The following is a 14,188-nucleotide window of genomic DNA, read 5'->3' as shown; positions in this document are numbered from 1 at the left end:
GGAGAGGTGGGAAAGGAACGAAGCTCCCAGAACGCTGTCCCTCCGCGCCCCAGGTCAGCCGGCGTGGGGTCCGGTCAGTCCGCCTCCAGCCCCGCCAGCGAGACCCTTCCCCCTCGCCCGGGTGGCGAGACCCCCCTGGCTCGCACGCTTGGCCCTCGGGGTTGGGAGGCGTGTGTGTCGCTTTAAAAGCTCCCTCCCGGCGCGGCGGGCCGGCCCCTTCCCTGACAGCGCCGAGGCAAGCGGAGCCAAGCGAGCCGGGCGGCCTTTAAGGGAGCCAGCGCCCGCCCGGGCGGCCAGTCCGGCGGGGGGCGGCGGGGCGGGCCGGGGGCGGCCGGGGCGCGGGCGGCGCGGCGCCGCGGCGCTTGGGGAGCGGGCCCAGGCCCCGGGAGCCCGGCGGGGCAGGGCAGGGCGAGGCGGTGAAGGGAGGCCCAGCCCCGACCCGGCGCCTGTTTGCCCCACCGGCGGCGACCCGGCGCCCGGGGGCTGCTGAGGCGGGGAGCCGAGAGAGGTAGCGGAGCCGAGCGGAGGCTGCGAGCCTAGTGCGCCCCGGCCCGGCCCGGCCCGGCCCGGCCCGCCGCTCGCCCCCTCCCCTCCCTTCCCCTCGCCGCGCCTCCTCCCCTCGCCTCTTCTCGCCTCCTCTCCTCTCCTCCGCCCGGCGCTGCTCCCGCCTGCGCCCGGGCCGCCGAACCCAGCCCGGCCGGGGCCCCCGGCTTCGCGCGCTCTCGGCTGGGCCCGGCGGGGACCGGGTCCCCGCGGCTGACATCGCCCCTCCTCGGGGACCCGGTGGATTCCGGACCTTTCGGAACGTGAACTGAGCCGTGGGAGCGGTCTCGCCCAGGGCCGACCGCGGGGCTGGGCTGAGCAGACCCTCGCGGCCGCTCCGGACGCCGCGGGTGCCGGGGCGCGGACGTTCTGGGTCCGGGCTGAGCGCGTCCCGGGCGCCCGGCGGTGCCAGCTCACTCCGGGCGGGGTAGGGCAGGGCAGACCCCAGCGGAGCACGGACCCGGCCGATCTGGACTGGACAGAGCGAATCCCGGACGGTGCAGAGCCCGGGGAATGCCGGGCGTGGGCTGAGGGGATCCCGGCGCCCTCCCAGCCTTCCGACTTTGGCTCACGCGCTGGGACCTGCCCGGCGTCTCCTCGGCTTCCCTGCGCCCCGGTCACCTGTGGCCTCGGAGCCCCAAATCTGCCGGACCCTCGCTCATTCCCGACCCCGAGCCTGGAGAGGCTTGAGAAAGATTTTTCCTGCCCCCTTCCCTGGAGCGCGGAGGCCCCGCCCCCTCCCACCGCCCAGATGTCTCCGGTCACGGCTCGGAGGACCTCCCTGAGGCCCGGGGCCGAAGGGTCCAGAGAGAGAAGCCCGCCCTAGGGAGCCTTGGGGGCCCCCCAACCCCGTCTTGGGGCTTGGCCCCCGACGCTGCTTGGAGGGAAGGCCGGTGCCCCCACCCTCGGTGAGTCCAGGAGTGGGGGTTCTGAGGGAAGGCGGGGCTGGGGGAGGGAGGGTCCGCTGGGAACGAGGGCACCCTGGGGGCGCTAGGAGGGAGGATGGGTGACTGGAGAGGCCCTCTGGTGAACCAGCCTGGGCAGGCCTGGCTGGGGGGAAGGTGGGGGGGGGAGGGCGGGAGCTACGGCCAGGGTGCCCCGTAGCAGGCTGAGGACTTCTGCTTCTAAAGCAGGGGCTCCCTCCCTTTCCCTCTAGAGGAGGGGCTGTGCTGTAAACCGTCTGCCTCCACCACCCCTCCCCATAAAGAAAAAAAATCCCCAGCGAGGAAGGGTGCAGGCTGGCGAGAGGAGGGAGGCAGCGGCATTGCCGGCTGGTGCTGCAGCCTGGGAGGGCTGACGCCAGGCTCGCTCTCTCCGCAGGGGGCTGCCCTCTTCCAATCCAGCTCCCTCCCCAGAGCTGCCCATATCCGGAGCCCCTTCCACATCTGGAAGACCCTGGCCACCATCCCTCTGCAGGTGTCAGTTGCATCCAGAGACCTCTGCCTTTGCAACTGCCTAGGAGTTGTGAGGGGATCCCTGCTGCCTTCCCCCATCCCAAGGGCATCTCTTACCCTTAGTCCCTGCAGAGTCATCCCCCTGCCTCTGTGTTCAAGCTCAGGCAGAGATCAGCTCTGCACACCCACAGGCACTTCAAGACCTGGAGGCCACTCCTGGGACCCAAGGTCCCTCCCCCTCCTCTCCTGTGTCCTCACCTTGACCCCCTCTGCCAGACTCTGTCTCCCTCTGGGTGTCCCACTCTCCACCCAGAGGCAGAGGAGGCTGGGTGGCAGGGGGCAGGGGCTGGTTGAGGGCCGCCCAGGGCCAGGGTGGGCTGGGGGGCCGTTAAAATGTGGAGCTCTGCCCAGCCGAGGGGGGCTCCGTGGAGGCAGACGCAGCGTGTGCCCAGCTGGGGGGAGTATGGGCAGGCCTGCGGCCACGTGGTAAACGATGAACATTCGGGGCGCCCCGGACCTCGGGCAGCCCAGTGACGACCCCAGCAGTGGTGGTGAGCGGGAGCGGATTCGACAGCGCATGAAGATGGTCATCGGGCAGCTTGAGGGCATCCTTCGAGAGCTCAAGGAGGTGGCCAAGGAGCTGAGGGAGGTAAGTGAGGGGTGAGGAGGGACCAGACAGACCCTAAGCCAACCTTCTTGGGTTTGGCACAAAAACGTACTCATAAATACGTTGGAGTGTGCAAAGCTGCGTGCACATGTGTCACTCTGCTGGGGACCTTCTTTCTCCTTGCTCTCCTTTCCGCAAATCTGCTTTGCTAAAAATCTCATCAGACCCCAAGGCTGGAGGGGCCTCGGTGTTGTAGAGGTTACTTGAGCAGCATGTCAGTGGGCCTGGAGCTCTGGGTTAGCACAAAGGGCTGCCAAGATGGCCAGTAAGGACTGAATCCCGCCACAGCTTCTTAGTGGAAGACAACCTTCTGGGACCCAAGCTGACCCTTGAACCCACCATCTGTCTCCCAGACTCTGATCTGGTCACAAGGGGCCCTGGGAGAGTGCAGATAGTTGTGCTGAGGTGGTTTCCACTGCTTGAGGCCCAGCTCAAAGCATATCCCTAGAAATCACACAGATACTGAGAACCCTTGATCTTGGAAAAATTTAAGCCAGCTATGTCCTCTTTGTCCGGGGGTAAGAATGGGTCTGGGGGTGCTGTAGTGGATAACAGAGTTCCTTGCATATTTTGGCAGGGGCAGGAGTCTTCCCTAAGGGGATGCGAGTCTCCATCCCACTGTTCTAAATATTTTTGCCAAGGCTGAAAAGCCACTGAGAAATGCTGGGATGTGTGTGTCCCTCTCTGTCTTTCTAAGTGGAGCCTGGTTTAATTACTGCTTCTCACATCACTAGGGTAATGAGGTACACATGTCCTCAGCCCTGCCCCCCGTGCTGCGTTCGAGTCCAAAATGCATGACCAGCGTTCTGAGCTGCTAGCCTGAATTTGCCCACTGGGTGCCATTATACCAGCCAGGTGGGCTTTAGGCAAATTTCAACTCCTTGTAATCAGGGCCCCTGCAGAGATGGCAGGGAGAGTGATTGAACTGGAGTTATGGGCTCAAGCTCTCCCTGGCCAGCTGTGCAGGGAGGATAGGGGCTCTAGGAAGGCTGAAGAGGTGGGGTGATGGTAGGTACCAACTCCAGGCTGGCAAAGTGGCATTGCAGCCTGGCCTGAGAGCCAAGGAGGAGGGGTTGTTTGAAGGGCACTATGTTCAGAATGGGATAGGGAGTGGGCATAGAGATGCCAGGACAAGAGCTGTCCAGGGTCAGCCTCGTGGAGCCTACCAGGAAATCCCATCTCAGAAGATGAGAATGACTGTTGCTTCAGGCAGACTGAGGTGGTGGTGCTTCTGCCCATGGACTGGGCCGGCCATAGTCTGGGTTGCACATCTTTGGACAGTACAATTTGGAGATCAGACGCCAGATGCCCCTGCACAACCCTTCCTCCTCCAAACTCTTGGGTCCAAGGCACTACAGTTTTCCCCCTGCCTCCATCTTATTTTAGATCAGGGCCATGGGAACTGTCCAAAGTCTCAGTCTTGGCCAGGGACATGAGACCTATGCCCTGGCAGGTACCCACAAAGAGCCAGGATTGACTCTAGGCCTGGGAGTCAACTCTGATACAACTCCCAGCCTTTTCCCAGTTGGGCATCTTCCAGGCATCTGTGTTCCCTCTCCCCACAGCATAGCCACCCAGAGCTTCAAAGGATCTCATAGGTAATCCAGACCAGCTCTGTCCATTTACTATTGAAGAAACTGAGGCCCAGAGAGCAATAGGGGCTTGTCCAAGGTTACACAGCCTACCAGTGGCAGAAGTATGCCTAGAACTCAGGTTCCTGATGCCTTTTCTGGGGTTTCAGCAGGTGAGCTACTGGGCGATCTCTTTGCATTTTGACAGGGGCCTTCCAGAGATGATCCCTTATACTCATCTGTGATGCAATAGCTCTAGGATTTATTTGCAGATCGTTTAGATGCCCTCTCCTTCCCTTTCACACTTACCCACTCCCATGTCTCCAATAGCAGAGCTCCAGGTTCACAGGCTATGCAGCCCAGAGGCCTCAGCCAGGACAGAGAAAATGAGTCCCCTCCCCCCACACACCCTGTAGGCCATGTGCCTCCACCCAAGACTTTGGCAGGTTGCTACGGCAACCAGAGCCTACCCCGTATGCCACTGCCTGCCCGCTGCCAATGGCACCCAGCTGGGGGAGTGGGTAAGCCTCAGAACTCTCTCGTCCCCCAGGCAGGGTCTAGACACAGGGTGACAGGCAGAGGGGAGTGTGGAGGAAGGCAGGTGAAGCTCTGGGAGGCCCAAGCAAAAGAAGAGATGCCATCACCGTCTTCCTGTGAGATGGGATTTGCCAGGGATGGGGTTACCAAGGGGGGGTGCCAGACCCCGGTTTGGAGAAAAGGGTTGGAATCTCCCTGCTCTCTGGAACCTGTGGTCTTGGCTCTTGGCTCTCCAAGGGAGCTGTAAAGCTGAATCTGCCTGGCTCTCCTCAGTCCCTTTGTGTAGCATTTTTTTATCGGGGGCATGGGTAGGCTCAAGGTTGAGAGGCACTCACTTGTTCCATCACCTCACCCCATGACCTGGGCAGCACCAGCTTAGAGCCCACCAGCTGTGTTCTTGTCTCAGGCCAAGCACTTAGAAGTGGAGATGAGAGTCACATACAAGACTGTTGGGGGTCGGGGGCTGCACATATGCTTGGTGAAAGAACAAGGCCAGCGGAGTGGAAGGGCTTAGCTTTATTCCCCTCAGCCATCTTCCTCCTCTGCCTGCTGCTCCCCTTCCCCAACCCCCTGATGCCACTGATCATGGCAGACTCTCCTCATCCTCTTGAGCATATGGCCTGAAATTCACTGAAAGATGAGCCACACCAAAGCACTTCCTCCCCAGGTCCCTCAGCCTCAGTTTGCTCATCTCTGAAATTGGGATGTGGTGATTTGCACTGCATGGTGATCTTATAAGGATTTATTAGGGGCTTGGCATGCAGTGGGCTGGGGGCGCGGGGGTCAACACCTACTCACACTCCTAGAGGAGTTGAAGTTCCCTCTCTCTCCCACACCTCCCTCGCCCTCACAAACCCCTACTATAGCTCTGCCACTGGCTCCCTGGGCGATGAGCAAGTTCTATCCCATTGGTGGGGAAAGTCTTTTAAAGGATTAAGTGAGGTGAGGAATGTAAAAGTGCTTTGAAAGCTAAAATTGTGCTGCAGAGGGATATGACGGTCAATCGTTATTTAGCCCTTATCTCTCCCAGGCTCCCCAGTACTCCAGGATACTGGGCCAGTCCCAGCAGGTCCTCTAAGCTCCTCAAAGTTCTGTAGATCTTAAGTAAGAGATGCAGAACAGCTCAGGGGCTATGAGCATGGGCTCTGCAGCTAGATGCCTGTAGTTCAAATCTGAGCTCCACCCTCTCCTTAGCTGTGTGAACTTGCGAAAGTTACTTTACCTCTCTGTGCTTCTGTTTTCCCATTGGTAAAAATGGGGAGACTACATTTTAGGCATCCTCCCCTACCCCTGCCCCCGGGTTGTTGCGAGAATTAAATGAGACATATATAAAGCACTTAGCACAATGAGAGGCACAAATCTCACTCCGTATCTGTTTGATGTTTTTAATGAATTATTCTAACACTGGCCTGCTCCTCAGCTCCACGTACGGCCTTGTTTTCTGGAATCACATCAGTTTCTTAGCCATGACCAGGGAGGTCAGGACCACATCCTGGCCTCCTGGCTGGGGCCCTTCAGTTTCTCCTGCAGTCAGCAGTCTGACTCCCTGCCAGTGGGAAAAGCAGATAGAGAGTGACAGGGATGGGGGCAGGAAGGGGGTCTCCAATAAGGTGGCCTTTGAACAGAGACCCCACAGAAGTGAGGACACAAGTCACATGGCTATCTAGGGGAAGAGCATTCCCGGCTGAGGGTGCAGCCGGTGCCAAGGTCTCGAAGAGGAAGTGTGCTTGGCATATTCAGGTTCAGCTAAGGAAGCCAGAGCAGCTGGAGGGCAGTGAACAAGGAGAAGAGTAGAGGAAAGGTCAAAGAGGGAGCAGGGAGTCAGATTCCGTCGAGCCATGCACAGCATGCACGGAATTTGGATTCGTTCTCAGTGAGAATCCCACACACTCTCCAGGAATCTGCTGGTCATGTTTCTGGGTGGGAATCTGCCTCCCCACTGCTCCCCCGTTACCCACCCACCAGAAGCTCCCAAAGGCAGGGTTAAGGGCCCCCGTCCTTGGCCCCCAGGTATTGAGCTTACCTTGAGCAGGTACTTGGTCTCCTCACCCTTGGTTTCCCCCTCCCCCAGGCATCACTCAACATGGGGGCTCAATAGTGATCCTTGCATTAACACCAGTGTCTCCCACATCATCGGTGACTCTTGGGTGGGATATAACTTAAGGGCACAGTTGCTCACTTTGGCCCAAACACCTCAGGAAGATAGAGGGGTTGGCACAACGTTTCCCCAGCCTTGGGTGGCAGTGGAGGATCCCCCACCGGATTTGCCTAGGAAGCAGTCATCCTGGCATTCTGTTTCCTGGCCATTCCATTGTGCGGTCCCATCGGCAAGGGGCTTTGTCTGAAGGTGGCAGGGAAAGCCATAGGCCATGCAAGTGTGAGATAAATGGGGCCCAGCCAGGAAGCAGCTGGAGCAGGAGAGGCTGGGGACCACGGAGCTGCGCCAAAGTGGGTCAGCTCCATCACCTGCAGCTCAGCAAGAATTGCGCGGATTTTTTTCTTATTATTTTTGTTCACGCCTTCCTTTCCTCCCTTTTCCCTTTGCCTTCTCCTCCTCCGGACAGATTTACCAAAGCTCCCTGGCCAATTAGGCCAAATTGCAGGATGAGAGCCATGAATCACGATCAGCTCGCTGCCCTTCCAACTCCACAGCCCCCCAAGAAGATAATAACGTAATCACAGAATTAAAAAATAATCAGTGGTCATAAATAATGCAGAATCCCCAGTTATGTAACCAGCTGCCTTGGGGAGCTGGGAGAGAGGGAAGGAGGTGGCAGCTTGTCAGGGGAGGTGAGGTGGGGCAGGGTGGGGGGTGTGGTGGGGGGTCCAGGGGGTACAGGATGCTGGTTCTGGGACTACAGGTCCTCAGTCCTAGCTCTAAGGCCTTAAGGAACACAGCAAAGCTTCCACTGGAGAGGGGGCTCAGCCAGGGCTGGAGAGAGGGTTGGGGTCTGGCAATATAGGATTGTCCAGGACTATAGAACTCTTCCTCAGAAAAGAAGCCCCCAGCAGTTTTTTTGTTTTGTTTTGTTTTTTGAGACAGAGTCTTGCTCTGTCGCCCAGGCTGGAGTGCAGTGGCGCGATCTCGGCTCACTGCAAGCTCTGCCTCCCGGGTTCACACCATTCTCCTGCCTCAGCCTCCCGAGTAGTTTTTATTAAGCCATCTGTCTCAACTCATCACTCATCCAACAGCTGTGTTTGCAGAATGTGCCGATCCCTGTGCCGAGCTGGGGATGTAGCGGTGAGCAAGAGACCTAGTCCTGCTCCTCATGGGGTTTACTGTCTAGTGGGGAGACAGACATCAACCACATTATAACATATAGGTGCAAAATTGTAGCAGTGTTAAATATTGTGTAACATTTTCAGGAGAGGTGCAGGGTGCTTTGAGAGCCTTTCATAGGGAACCTGACCTCAGCTGGGGATCAGGGAAGGCTTCCTTCTTGAAGTGAAGACGGAGTGAGTAGGAAAGGAGGGAGGGCGTGTCAGGTGAGGCCCAGAGGCAGAAGTGAGCTCGATGGAGTGTGTAGGGGTGGTGAAGAGGCAGGCCTGGCAGGGTGGAGGCTGCTTGCTGGAGAGGAAAGGGGGTGGGTAGGGAGTTATGTTTGGGAGGCTTAGGAGTTTGGGGAGTATGGAAGGGCTGGAAGCAGAGGGGCAACGTGGACCTGTTGGCTGATAAGAAAGTTCCCTAGGTGCAGCATGGAGCAAGAGCCGGGAGGAAGTTGCTATCGGTGGGAAGACTAGATGGGTGCAGTTTTTCAGCGAGGGGCGCTAAGGCTGTGACCAGGACAGAGGTTGGGGACACCTCTGGCACGAGGCTTGCAGGTTCTGCCACAGCCCTCAGTCCTGCCCTTGCCCTCTAGGGCTCCCTCTTGGTCTCTTCAGAGCAAGTCATTCTTGGTCTTAAGGTGCAATGCCCAGGAGTCAAGACTGACCCTCTGGTCACAGCTCAGCTCCTCCCAGTCTCTGAGCCTCATTGCCCCCCTCGGCAAACACATTGAGACAGGTGGACTCAACAGTGCCTGCAGTCCCTTCTGGCTTGGGGGTTGTCTGATTCTGTAATTTTATGGTTCCATTTCTCTCTCCACTCTCTCTCTCCCCCTCTCTTTCCTTCTGTGTATATAATTATTTCCATGCACTCTAAGACAATCCCAAATTACATGTAGGCAAAATGATTATTAAACCTCAGGGAAAAATCACAGATTTCAAGACATCCAAAGCAGAGAGCAAGACTGGGGTCTGCTCCACACCTGCCCTCACCATTGGCCCAGGAAACGAGGCACCAGGGAAGGGCAGTGGGGATTGTGAACTGACCCAGGCCCCCCACAGAGAAGCTGCATACCCTTGGGCACATGGCTTCCCTTTCACATCCTCACTATGTCATTCATCAAGTGGTGTGACCTGTCTCACCTAATAGTTGGGCCAGATTTGCCTGTGGGCCTCATAGCCAGTTGGTTTTTAGAACTTCTTCTTGTTCTATTCTTTCTGGAGACAGCCCTAACTTTGGGCAAAATAGGTACTGTCCATGTGCTAGGTTTTGAAAGGCCCGGCATGTCCCATTATTCTGCCACAGGCACTGGAAATTCTGCCACAGTCACTGGACCCACATCAGAGGGTCATTCCTTTGGTGCAGAACTAATTCCCACTGCTCTTAGGCCTGGTGCGGGGGCATGATCACATGTTAGCCCCCAACGGTGCATTGTAGATGTTGGTAGTCTGCCTTGTTCCATATGCTGTCCAAAGCGCATTAAGCCATTAAATCCTCACAACAGCCCTATCAAGTAGGTATTACTAGAATTCTCCTTTGATGATGAACTTAGGCACAGAGACGTTGAGTAACTTGGCCAAGGTCACACAGCTGGTAAGCAGTGAAGCCAGGGTAGGACTCCATGTCTGGCTCCAGAGCCCAGGTTCTTAAGTGTTTAGCTATCTTGACTCTGTGATGTAAAACACATTCATATCTGTTAAATTTTCTTTTTTTTCTTTTTCTTTCCTTTTTTTTTTTTTTTTTTTTGAGACAGAGTCTCTCTCTGTTGCCAGGCTGGAGTGCAGTGGCGCGATCTCGGCTCACTGCAATCTCCGCCTCCTGGGTTCAAGCGATTCCTCTGCCTCAGCCTCCCGAGTAGCTGGGACTCTACGCGCGCACCACCACGCCCAGCTAATTTTTTTAATTTATTTTTATTTTTTAGTAGAGACGGGATTTCACCATGTTGGCCAGGATGGTCTCAATCTCCTGACCTCATGATCTGCCCGCCTCGGCCTCCCAAAGTGCTGGGATTACAGGCATGAGCCACCACACCCGGCCCATATCTGTTAAATTTTCATCACCCTGGGTGAGGAGGGGAGTGTTACTTCCTTTTATAGGACAGGAAATCAAGCCCCAGAGGGGGATAATCATCTGCCTAAGGTCTCTCAGCCAAGAGGTGGCAGACGTGGGACTCGGGAATGCAGGCCTCCCTCTTTCTCTTTCCTCCATCCCCCCAGGTTGGAACCAGAGAGGAGTGTACTAATAAAGAAGAGGAAGGGCTCCTTGGGTTGGGGGAGTGTTCCAGCCTGAAGGCTTGGGCTCCTGCCATGTGTATACCCTGGATCTTCCCTGCCTGAGGCCCAATGGTGCTTGTCCTCACTAAGCATCAGGAGACCCAGCTTCTGGGCCCAGCCTGGCCTCAGCTGACCCTGTGAGGTCACAGCCAAGTCATGCAACTCCAATTCCTACTGGCATTCTGCCCCGCCCTCAGGCAGCAGCAAACTCCACAGCTCTGGCTTGATCAGGGGAGTCTCATTTGAGGGCATAGCTGCCCCAGAGGTGGTGGGCCTCTCCTGAGGCCATCAATGCCTTGAATTGCTGGTCTTCACCCAGCTTAAATCTCCCAGTGCCCTAGGCTAGTGGTTTTTCAAAGCAGGTCTCTGGACCAGCAGCAACAGCACCTGGAGGCACGCTAGGTAGGCACCTTCTCCAGCACCACCCCAGACCAGCAGAACCAGAAACTCTGGGGAGTGAGCTGAGGGACACTCAAGTCTGAGTGTCCCTACGCTAGGCCAGTGCTCCCACCAGCCCTTGGGTGGAGCTTGGGTTGAGCAAGGGCTTCTGGGAGATAGGAGTTTCTCTGAGGTTCCTTTGGGGCAGGAAGGCATCATCCTGGGAGAAGCACAAGAAGAAGTAGCCAGATTGGAGGGTAGGGCCCTATCCCTACAGCCTGCCCAAGCCCAGCAGTCACAGCAGCACTTCATGATGGTGTGCAGTTTTGCAGGGGGCCGCAGGGGGAGATTCTCAGCTTTCCAGGGACTAGTGCCCAAGACTCCTCATCTGTAGACACAGGAGATAATGATCTCATGGGTGGAGGTGAGCACTCGAAAGCATGGTGCATGGTAGGTGCTCAGAGATGGGAGATGGTGTCATTTTCATCCCCAGTGCTTTGCAGAGCCCTTTTGCTGCCCTTCTCACTGTCCTTCATGAAGCTCTCATAAGGTTGGCTGGGATTGTCATACTCACTTGGTGGTCTGGGATTGTCATACCCACTTGGAGGTGAATGAGGTTGAGGTCCAGAGAGGTTCTGTGATCTTCCAAAAGACACACAGAACAATGTCAAAGCTAAGTCTGGAATCCAGATGTCCTGATTCCTCCAGCTCTTCTGGAGGCCTCAGCCAAGTGGTTTCCCCACTCCTGGCCTGGGCAATGGTTGAGGGGCCATCCCTAGGCATCAGCACCCAAGCAGCTTCTCAGAGTCATTCCTATAAACAGAGTCCTAGAATCTCAGACATGGAAGGAACCTTGGAAATAAACTAGTTCACCCACCCTCTTCACTTACAGACTGGGCAACTGAGACCTACAGAGGAAAAATGGTTGACCAGGTCTCCTGCATCCAGCCCCTGACTCCTGATCAAGTAGTCTTCCCACTGGCCCAAGCCACTCTGGCCATCACTTTTGTCCTTGCTTTCCTCTCACTTTGGGGCACTCACTACCCCCACTCCTTGCCAAATACTAGCACATCCCTGGACAGCAGCAGCCCTTAGCAACTGTTTGTTGAATTAAGGACTTAATGAGTTAATTAATTAATTGCCTGCTCTGACCCCAGGTTGAAGGGCGCCGGAGAGGTGCTGGGGGCTGGATTCTGATCTGGATGACTCACTGTGGATCTCTTGGTCTCTGTTACTCTGACTCTTGGCCTCGCTGCTTTGTTTTCATTGTTTTTCTGTTTTGTTTTTGGTTGGAATCTTCTCTCTCCCTTCTCTTGCCTTGTCCCGTCCCTGTGTCTCTGACTGGATCTCCCTCTTTTCCTCACTGTCTTCTTCCCTGATTTATGTGCTGACAGTGGCCACCCAGGCAAGGGAGTGTCCCAAGCCAGGGCCTCCTGTATAGAAGCCAAGGGCTTCACTTTATGCGAGGCAGGCCAGGGTGGAGTGACCTCCACAGCTGAGCTGCCCCCTGAGTGCATTGAACAAGCAGCTCTGGGCCCAGAATAGATGGCTTCTTTATTGCTTATCAAATAATGCTTGCTTTATTCCTTCTCTCAACAAGCCAGGATTGATCTCCACTTGTCAGTAGGCAGGGAAGGGGAAGGAATGAGGAGGCTCCGGGAGATGGAGATGGGGGTGGGGTGACCCAGCCAGTGCTGTACACCTGGTGTTCTTGCCGTGAGGGATGGTGGAGACCCAGGGGCGACAGTCACCAGTCAGCTGCAAGGACTGGTCCAGGATGCTTTAGAAAGCCCACACAGGTCTTCCTTGTGATCACCCACATCATTTCCTCTCTGAGGGTGCATGGGCTGCTCAGCTCTTTGTGGAATGGGCTTGCTGGAGGCCCTCAGCCCCTCTGAAATGGCCCCCTCTCAAACTAAGGAAGATTCATCCCTGATCACCAGGGCTGCCCCCAGAGCAGCTGCTGTGTTTGAGAGACAGGGGTGAGTGAATGGATGGTGTGCAGGGCTGGAAAGCAGTTCCCTCTCCCCCAGGGCACTGAACAGTGGTAAACAGACCTTTGGGAAGGGCCGGAACAAGCTCTGTCCAGCCTGATCTGATTTGGGCCCTCCACAGGGCAAACCAACCTGTGACCTCCAGGCCAGTCACCATCCTACAGGGTCTCCCCTGTCCGGTACGCTCATCAGCCAGGGGGTCTACAGGGACGGGGTGGAGACACACTCACACCTGGCTGACGCAGGGACCCACCTGGCCCCTCTCATCTCCTCTCCCCTTCCCTGGTCAGGTGGTGAGCCAGATCGATAAGCTAACCTCGGACTTCGACTTTGAACTGGAGCCGGACGACTGGACCACGGCCACTGTGAGCAGCACCTCTAGCAGTGACAAGGCGGGCATGGGTGGCCCCTTTGACCTGGGCCACCTGGACTTCATGACAGCCGATATCCTCTCAGACAGCTGGGAGTTCTGCTCCTTCCTGGACGTCTCTACCCCCTCGGACTCCGTGGATGGTCCCGAGTCGACTCGGCCAGGGGCTGGCCCTGACTACCGCCTCATGAATGGTGGCACGCCCATCCCCAATGGGCCACGAGTGGAGACCCCAGACTCCTCCAGTGAGGAGGCCTTCGGTGCTGGCCCCACGGTGAAGAGCCAGCTGCCCCAGCGGACCCCAGGGACACGGGAGAGGGTGCGGTTCAGTGACAAAGTGCTCTACCATGCTCTGTGCTGTGACGATGAGGAGGGGGACGGTGAGCAGGAGGCGGAGGAGGAAGAAGTGGGCTTGCCCCCTGAGCCTGCCCATACAGAGGCCCATGCAGGCCCCCACAAGCCCTCCCCAGCCCCCTACAAGTCACGGCGCTCTCCACTGACCAGCCGCCACTCAGGCTCTACCTTGGCCCCTGAACAGACTCGAAGGGTCACGAGGAACAGCAGCACCCAGACAGTGTCAGACAAGAGCACGCAGACGGTTCTGCCCTACACAGCCACTAGACAGAAAGCCAGGGGGAAAAACTAGGGGCCGGGGAGGGGGCCGGGGGCGGTGGGCACATAGAGCTATAAATATATATATATATTTAAACAAATGAAGTCATAATAAAATTTAAAAATGCTAAGGATCCGGCCCCACAGGCCCCAAAGCTTTCACAGAGCTCCTCTTAGACATGAAGATGCCCATTGGCCTCCTAGGTCCCAGGAGGTGTGGGCAGGACTGCCCTTCCTCCGTTCTCATTGCGGGGCTCCTGAAGGGGGTATCTGAAAGTATGTAAATCTGATGGGAGGTCTGATCCTCCTTTGGCTAGCCCCTGAACTCTGTGGTGGAGTCTGGCTGATGGCCAGGGCCATGTCCTAGAGGGGACTCCCCTGCAGGAGGCGGGCTCTAAAGGGAGTGGTGTCCCTTTAGGCCAGGGTTCACAGTCGGGGTGGTCTGGAGACTGCAGGACTCAGGGCCTGGGGGTGGCATCAGTCTGGCCAGGCCCTGCGTCACTTGCACCCACCATCCTTCTACTCCAAGGCAGACTTACTCGGCTATACACAGTCCTGCCTCACCCCCTTCCATCTTAGGGTTG

General features: G+C 57.1%; 1 protein-coding gene across 3 annotated transcripts; it reads left to right on the top strand.

Annotated features, from left to right (window-relative positions):
* Positions 1–210: 210 nt before the first annotated feature.
* Positions 211–13,738, top strand: INSYN1 (inhibitory synaptic factor 1). Of its 3 annotated transcripts, none has more exons than XM_063794189.1 (4): positions 211–1,451; positions 1,864–2,586; positions 12,913–12,987; positions 13,079–13,738. In XM_063794189.1, the coding sequence occupies exon 4, from the start codon at positions 13,180–13,182 to the stop codon at positions 13,636–13,638; it is 459 nt and encodes a 152-aa protein (XP_063650259.1). In that variant the 5' UTR covers positions 211–1,451; positions 1,864–2,586; positions 12,913–12,987; positions 13,079–13,179; the 3' UTR covers positions 13,639–13,738. The 3 variants fall into 3 exon arrangements, with proteins under 3 accessions (XP_063650259.1, XP_510662.1, XP_063650260.1); XM_063794190.1 differs by having other exon boundaries at positions 381–1,451; positions 13,083–13,738; XM_510662.8 differs by having other exon boundaries at positions 12,913–13,738.
* The last annotated feature ends 450 nt before the right edge of the window (positions 13,739–14,188 follow it).

Source organism: Pan troglodytes, chromosome 16 (genome assembly GCF_028858775.2).
Source record: "Pan troglodytes isolate AG18354 chromosome 16, NHGRI_mPanTro3-v2.0_pri, whole genome shotgun sequence".
Classification (NCBI taxonomy): domain Eukaryota; kingdom Metazoa; phylum Chordata; class Mammalia; order Primates; family Hominidae; genus Pan; species Pan troglodytes.
Note: the sequence above shows the minus strand (reverse complement) of the source record. Positions and strands in the feature narration are given on the sequence as shown.

What these genes read in the sequence shown, in the direction of transcription:
- INSYN1 (XM_510662.8), top strand. Translation starts at nt 2,431, where the DNA reads ATGAACATTCGGGGCGCCCCGGACCTCGGGCAGCCCAGTGACGACCCC. An exon ending in TGGCCAAGGAGCTGAGGGAG is followed by an intron (nt 2,587 to 12,912) that starts GTAAGTGAGGGG and finishes TTCCCTGGTCAG; the next exon opens with GTGGTGAGCCAGATCGATAA.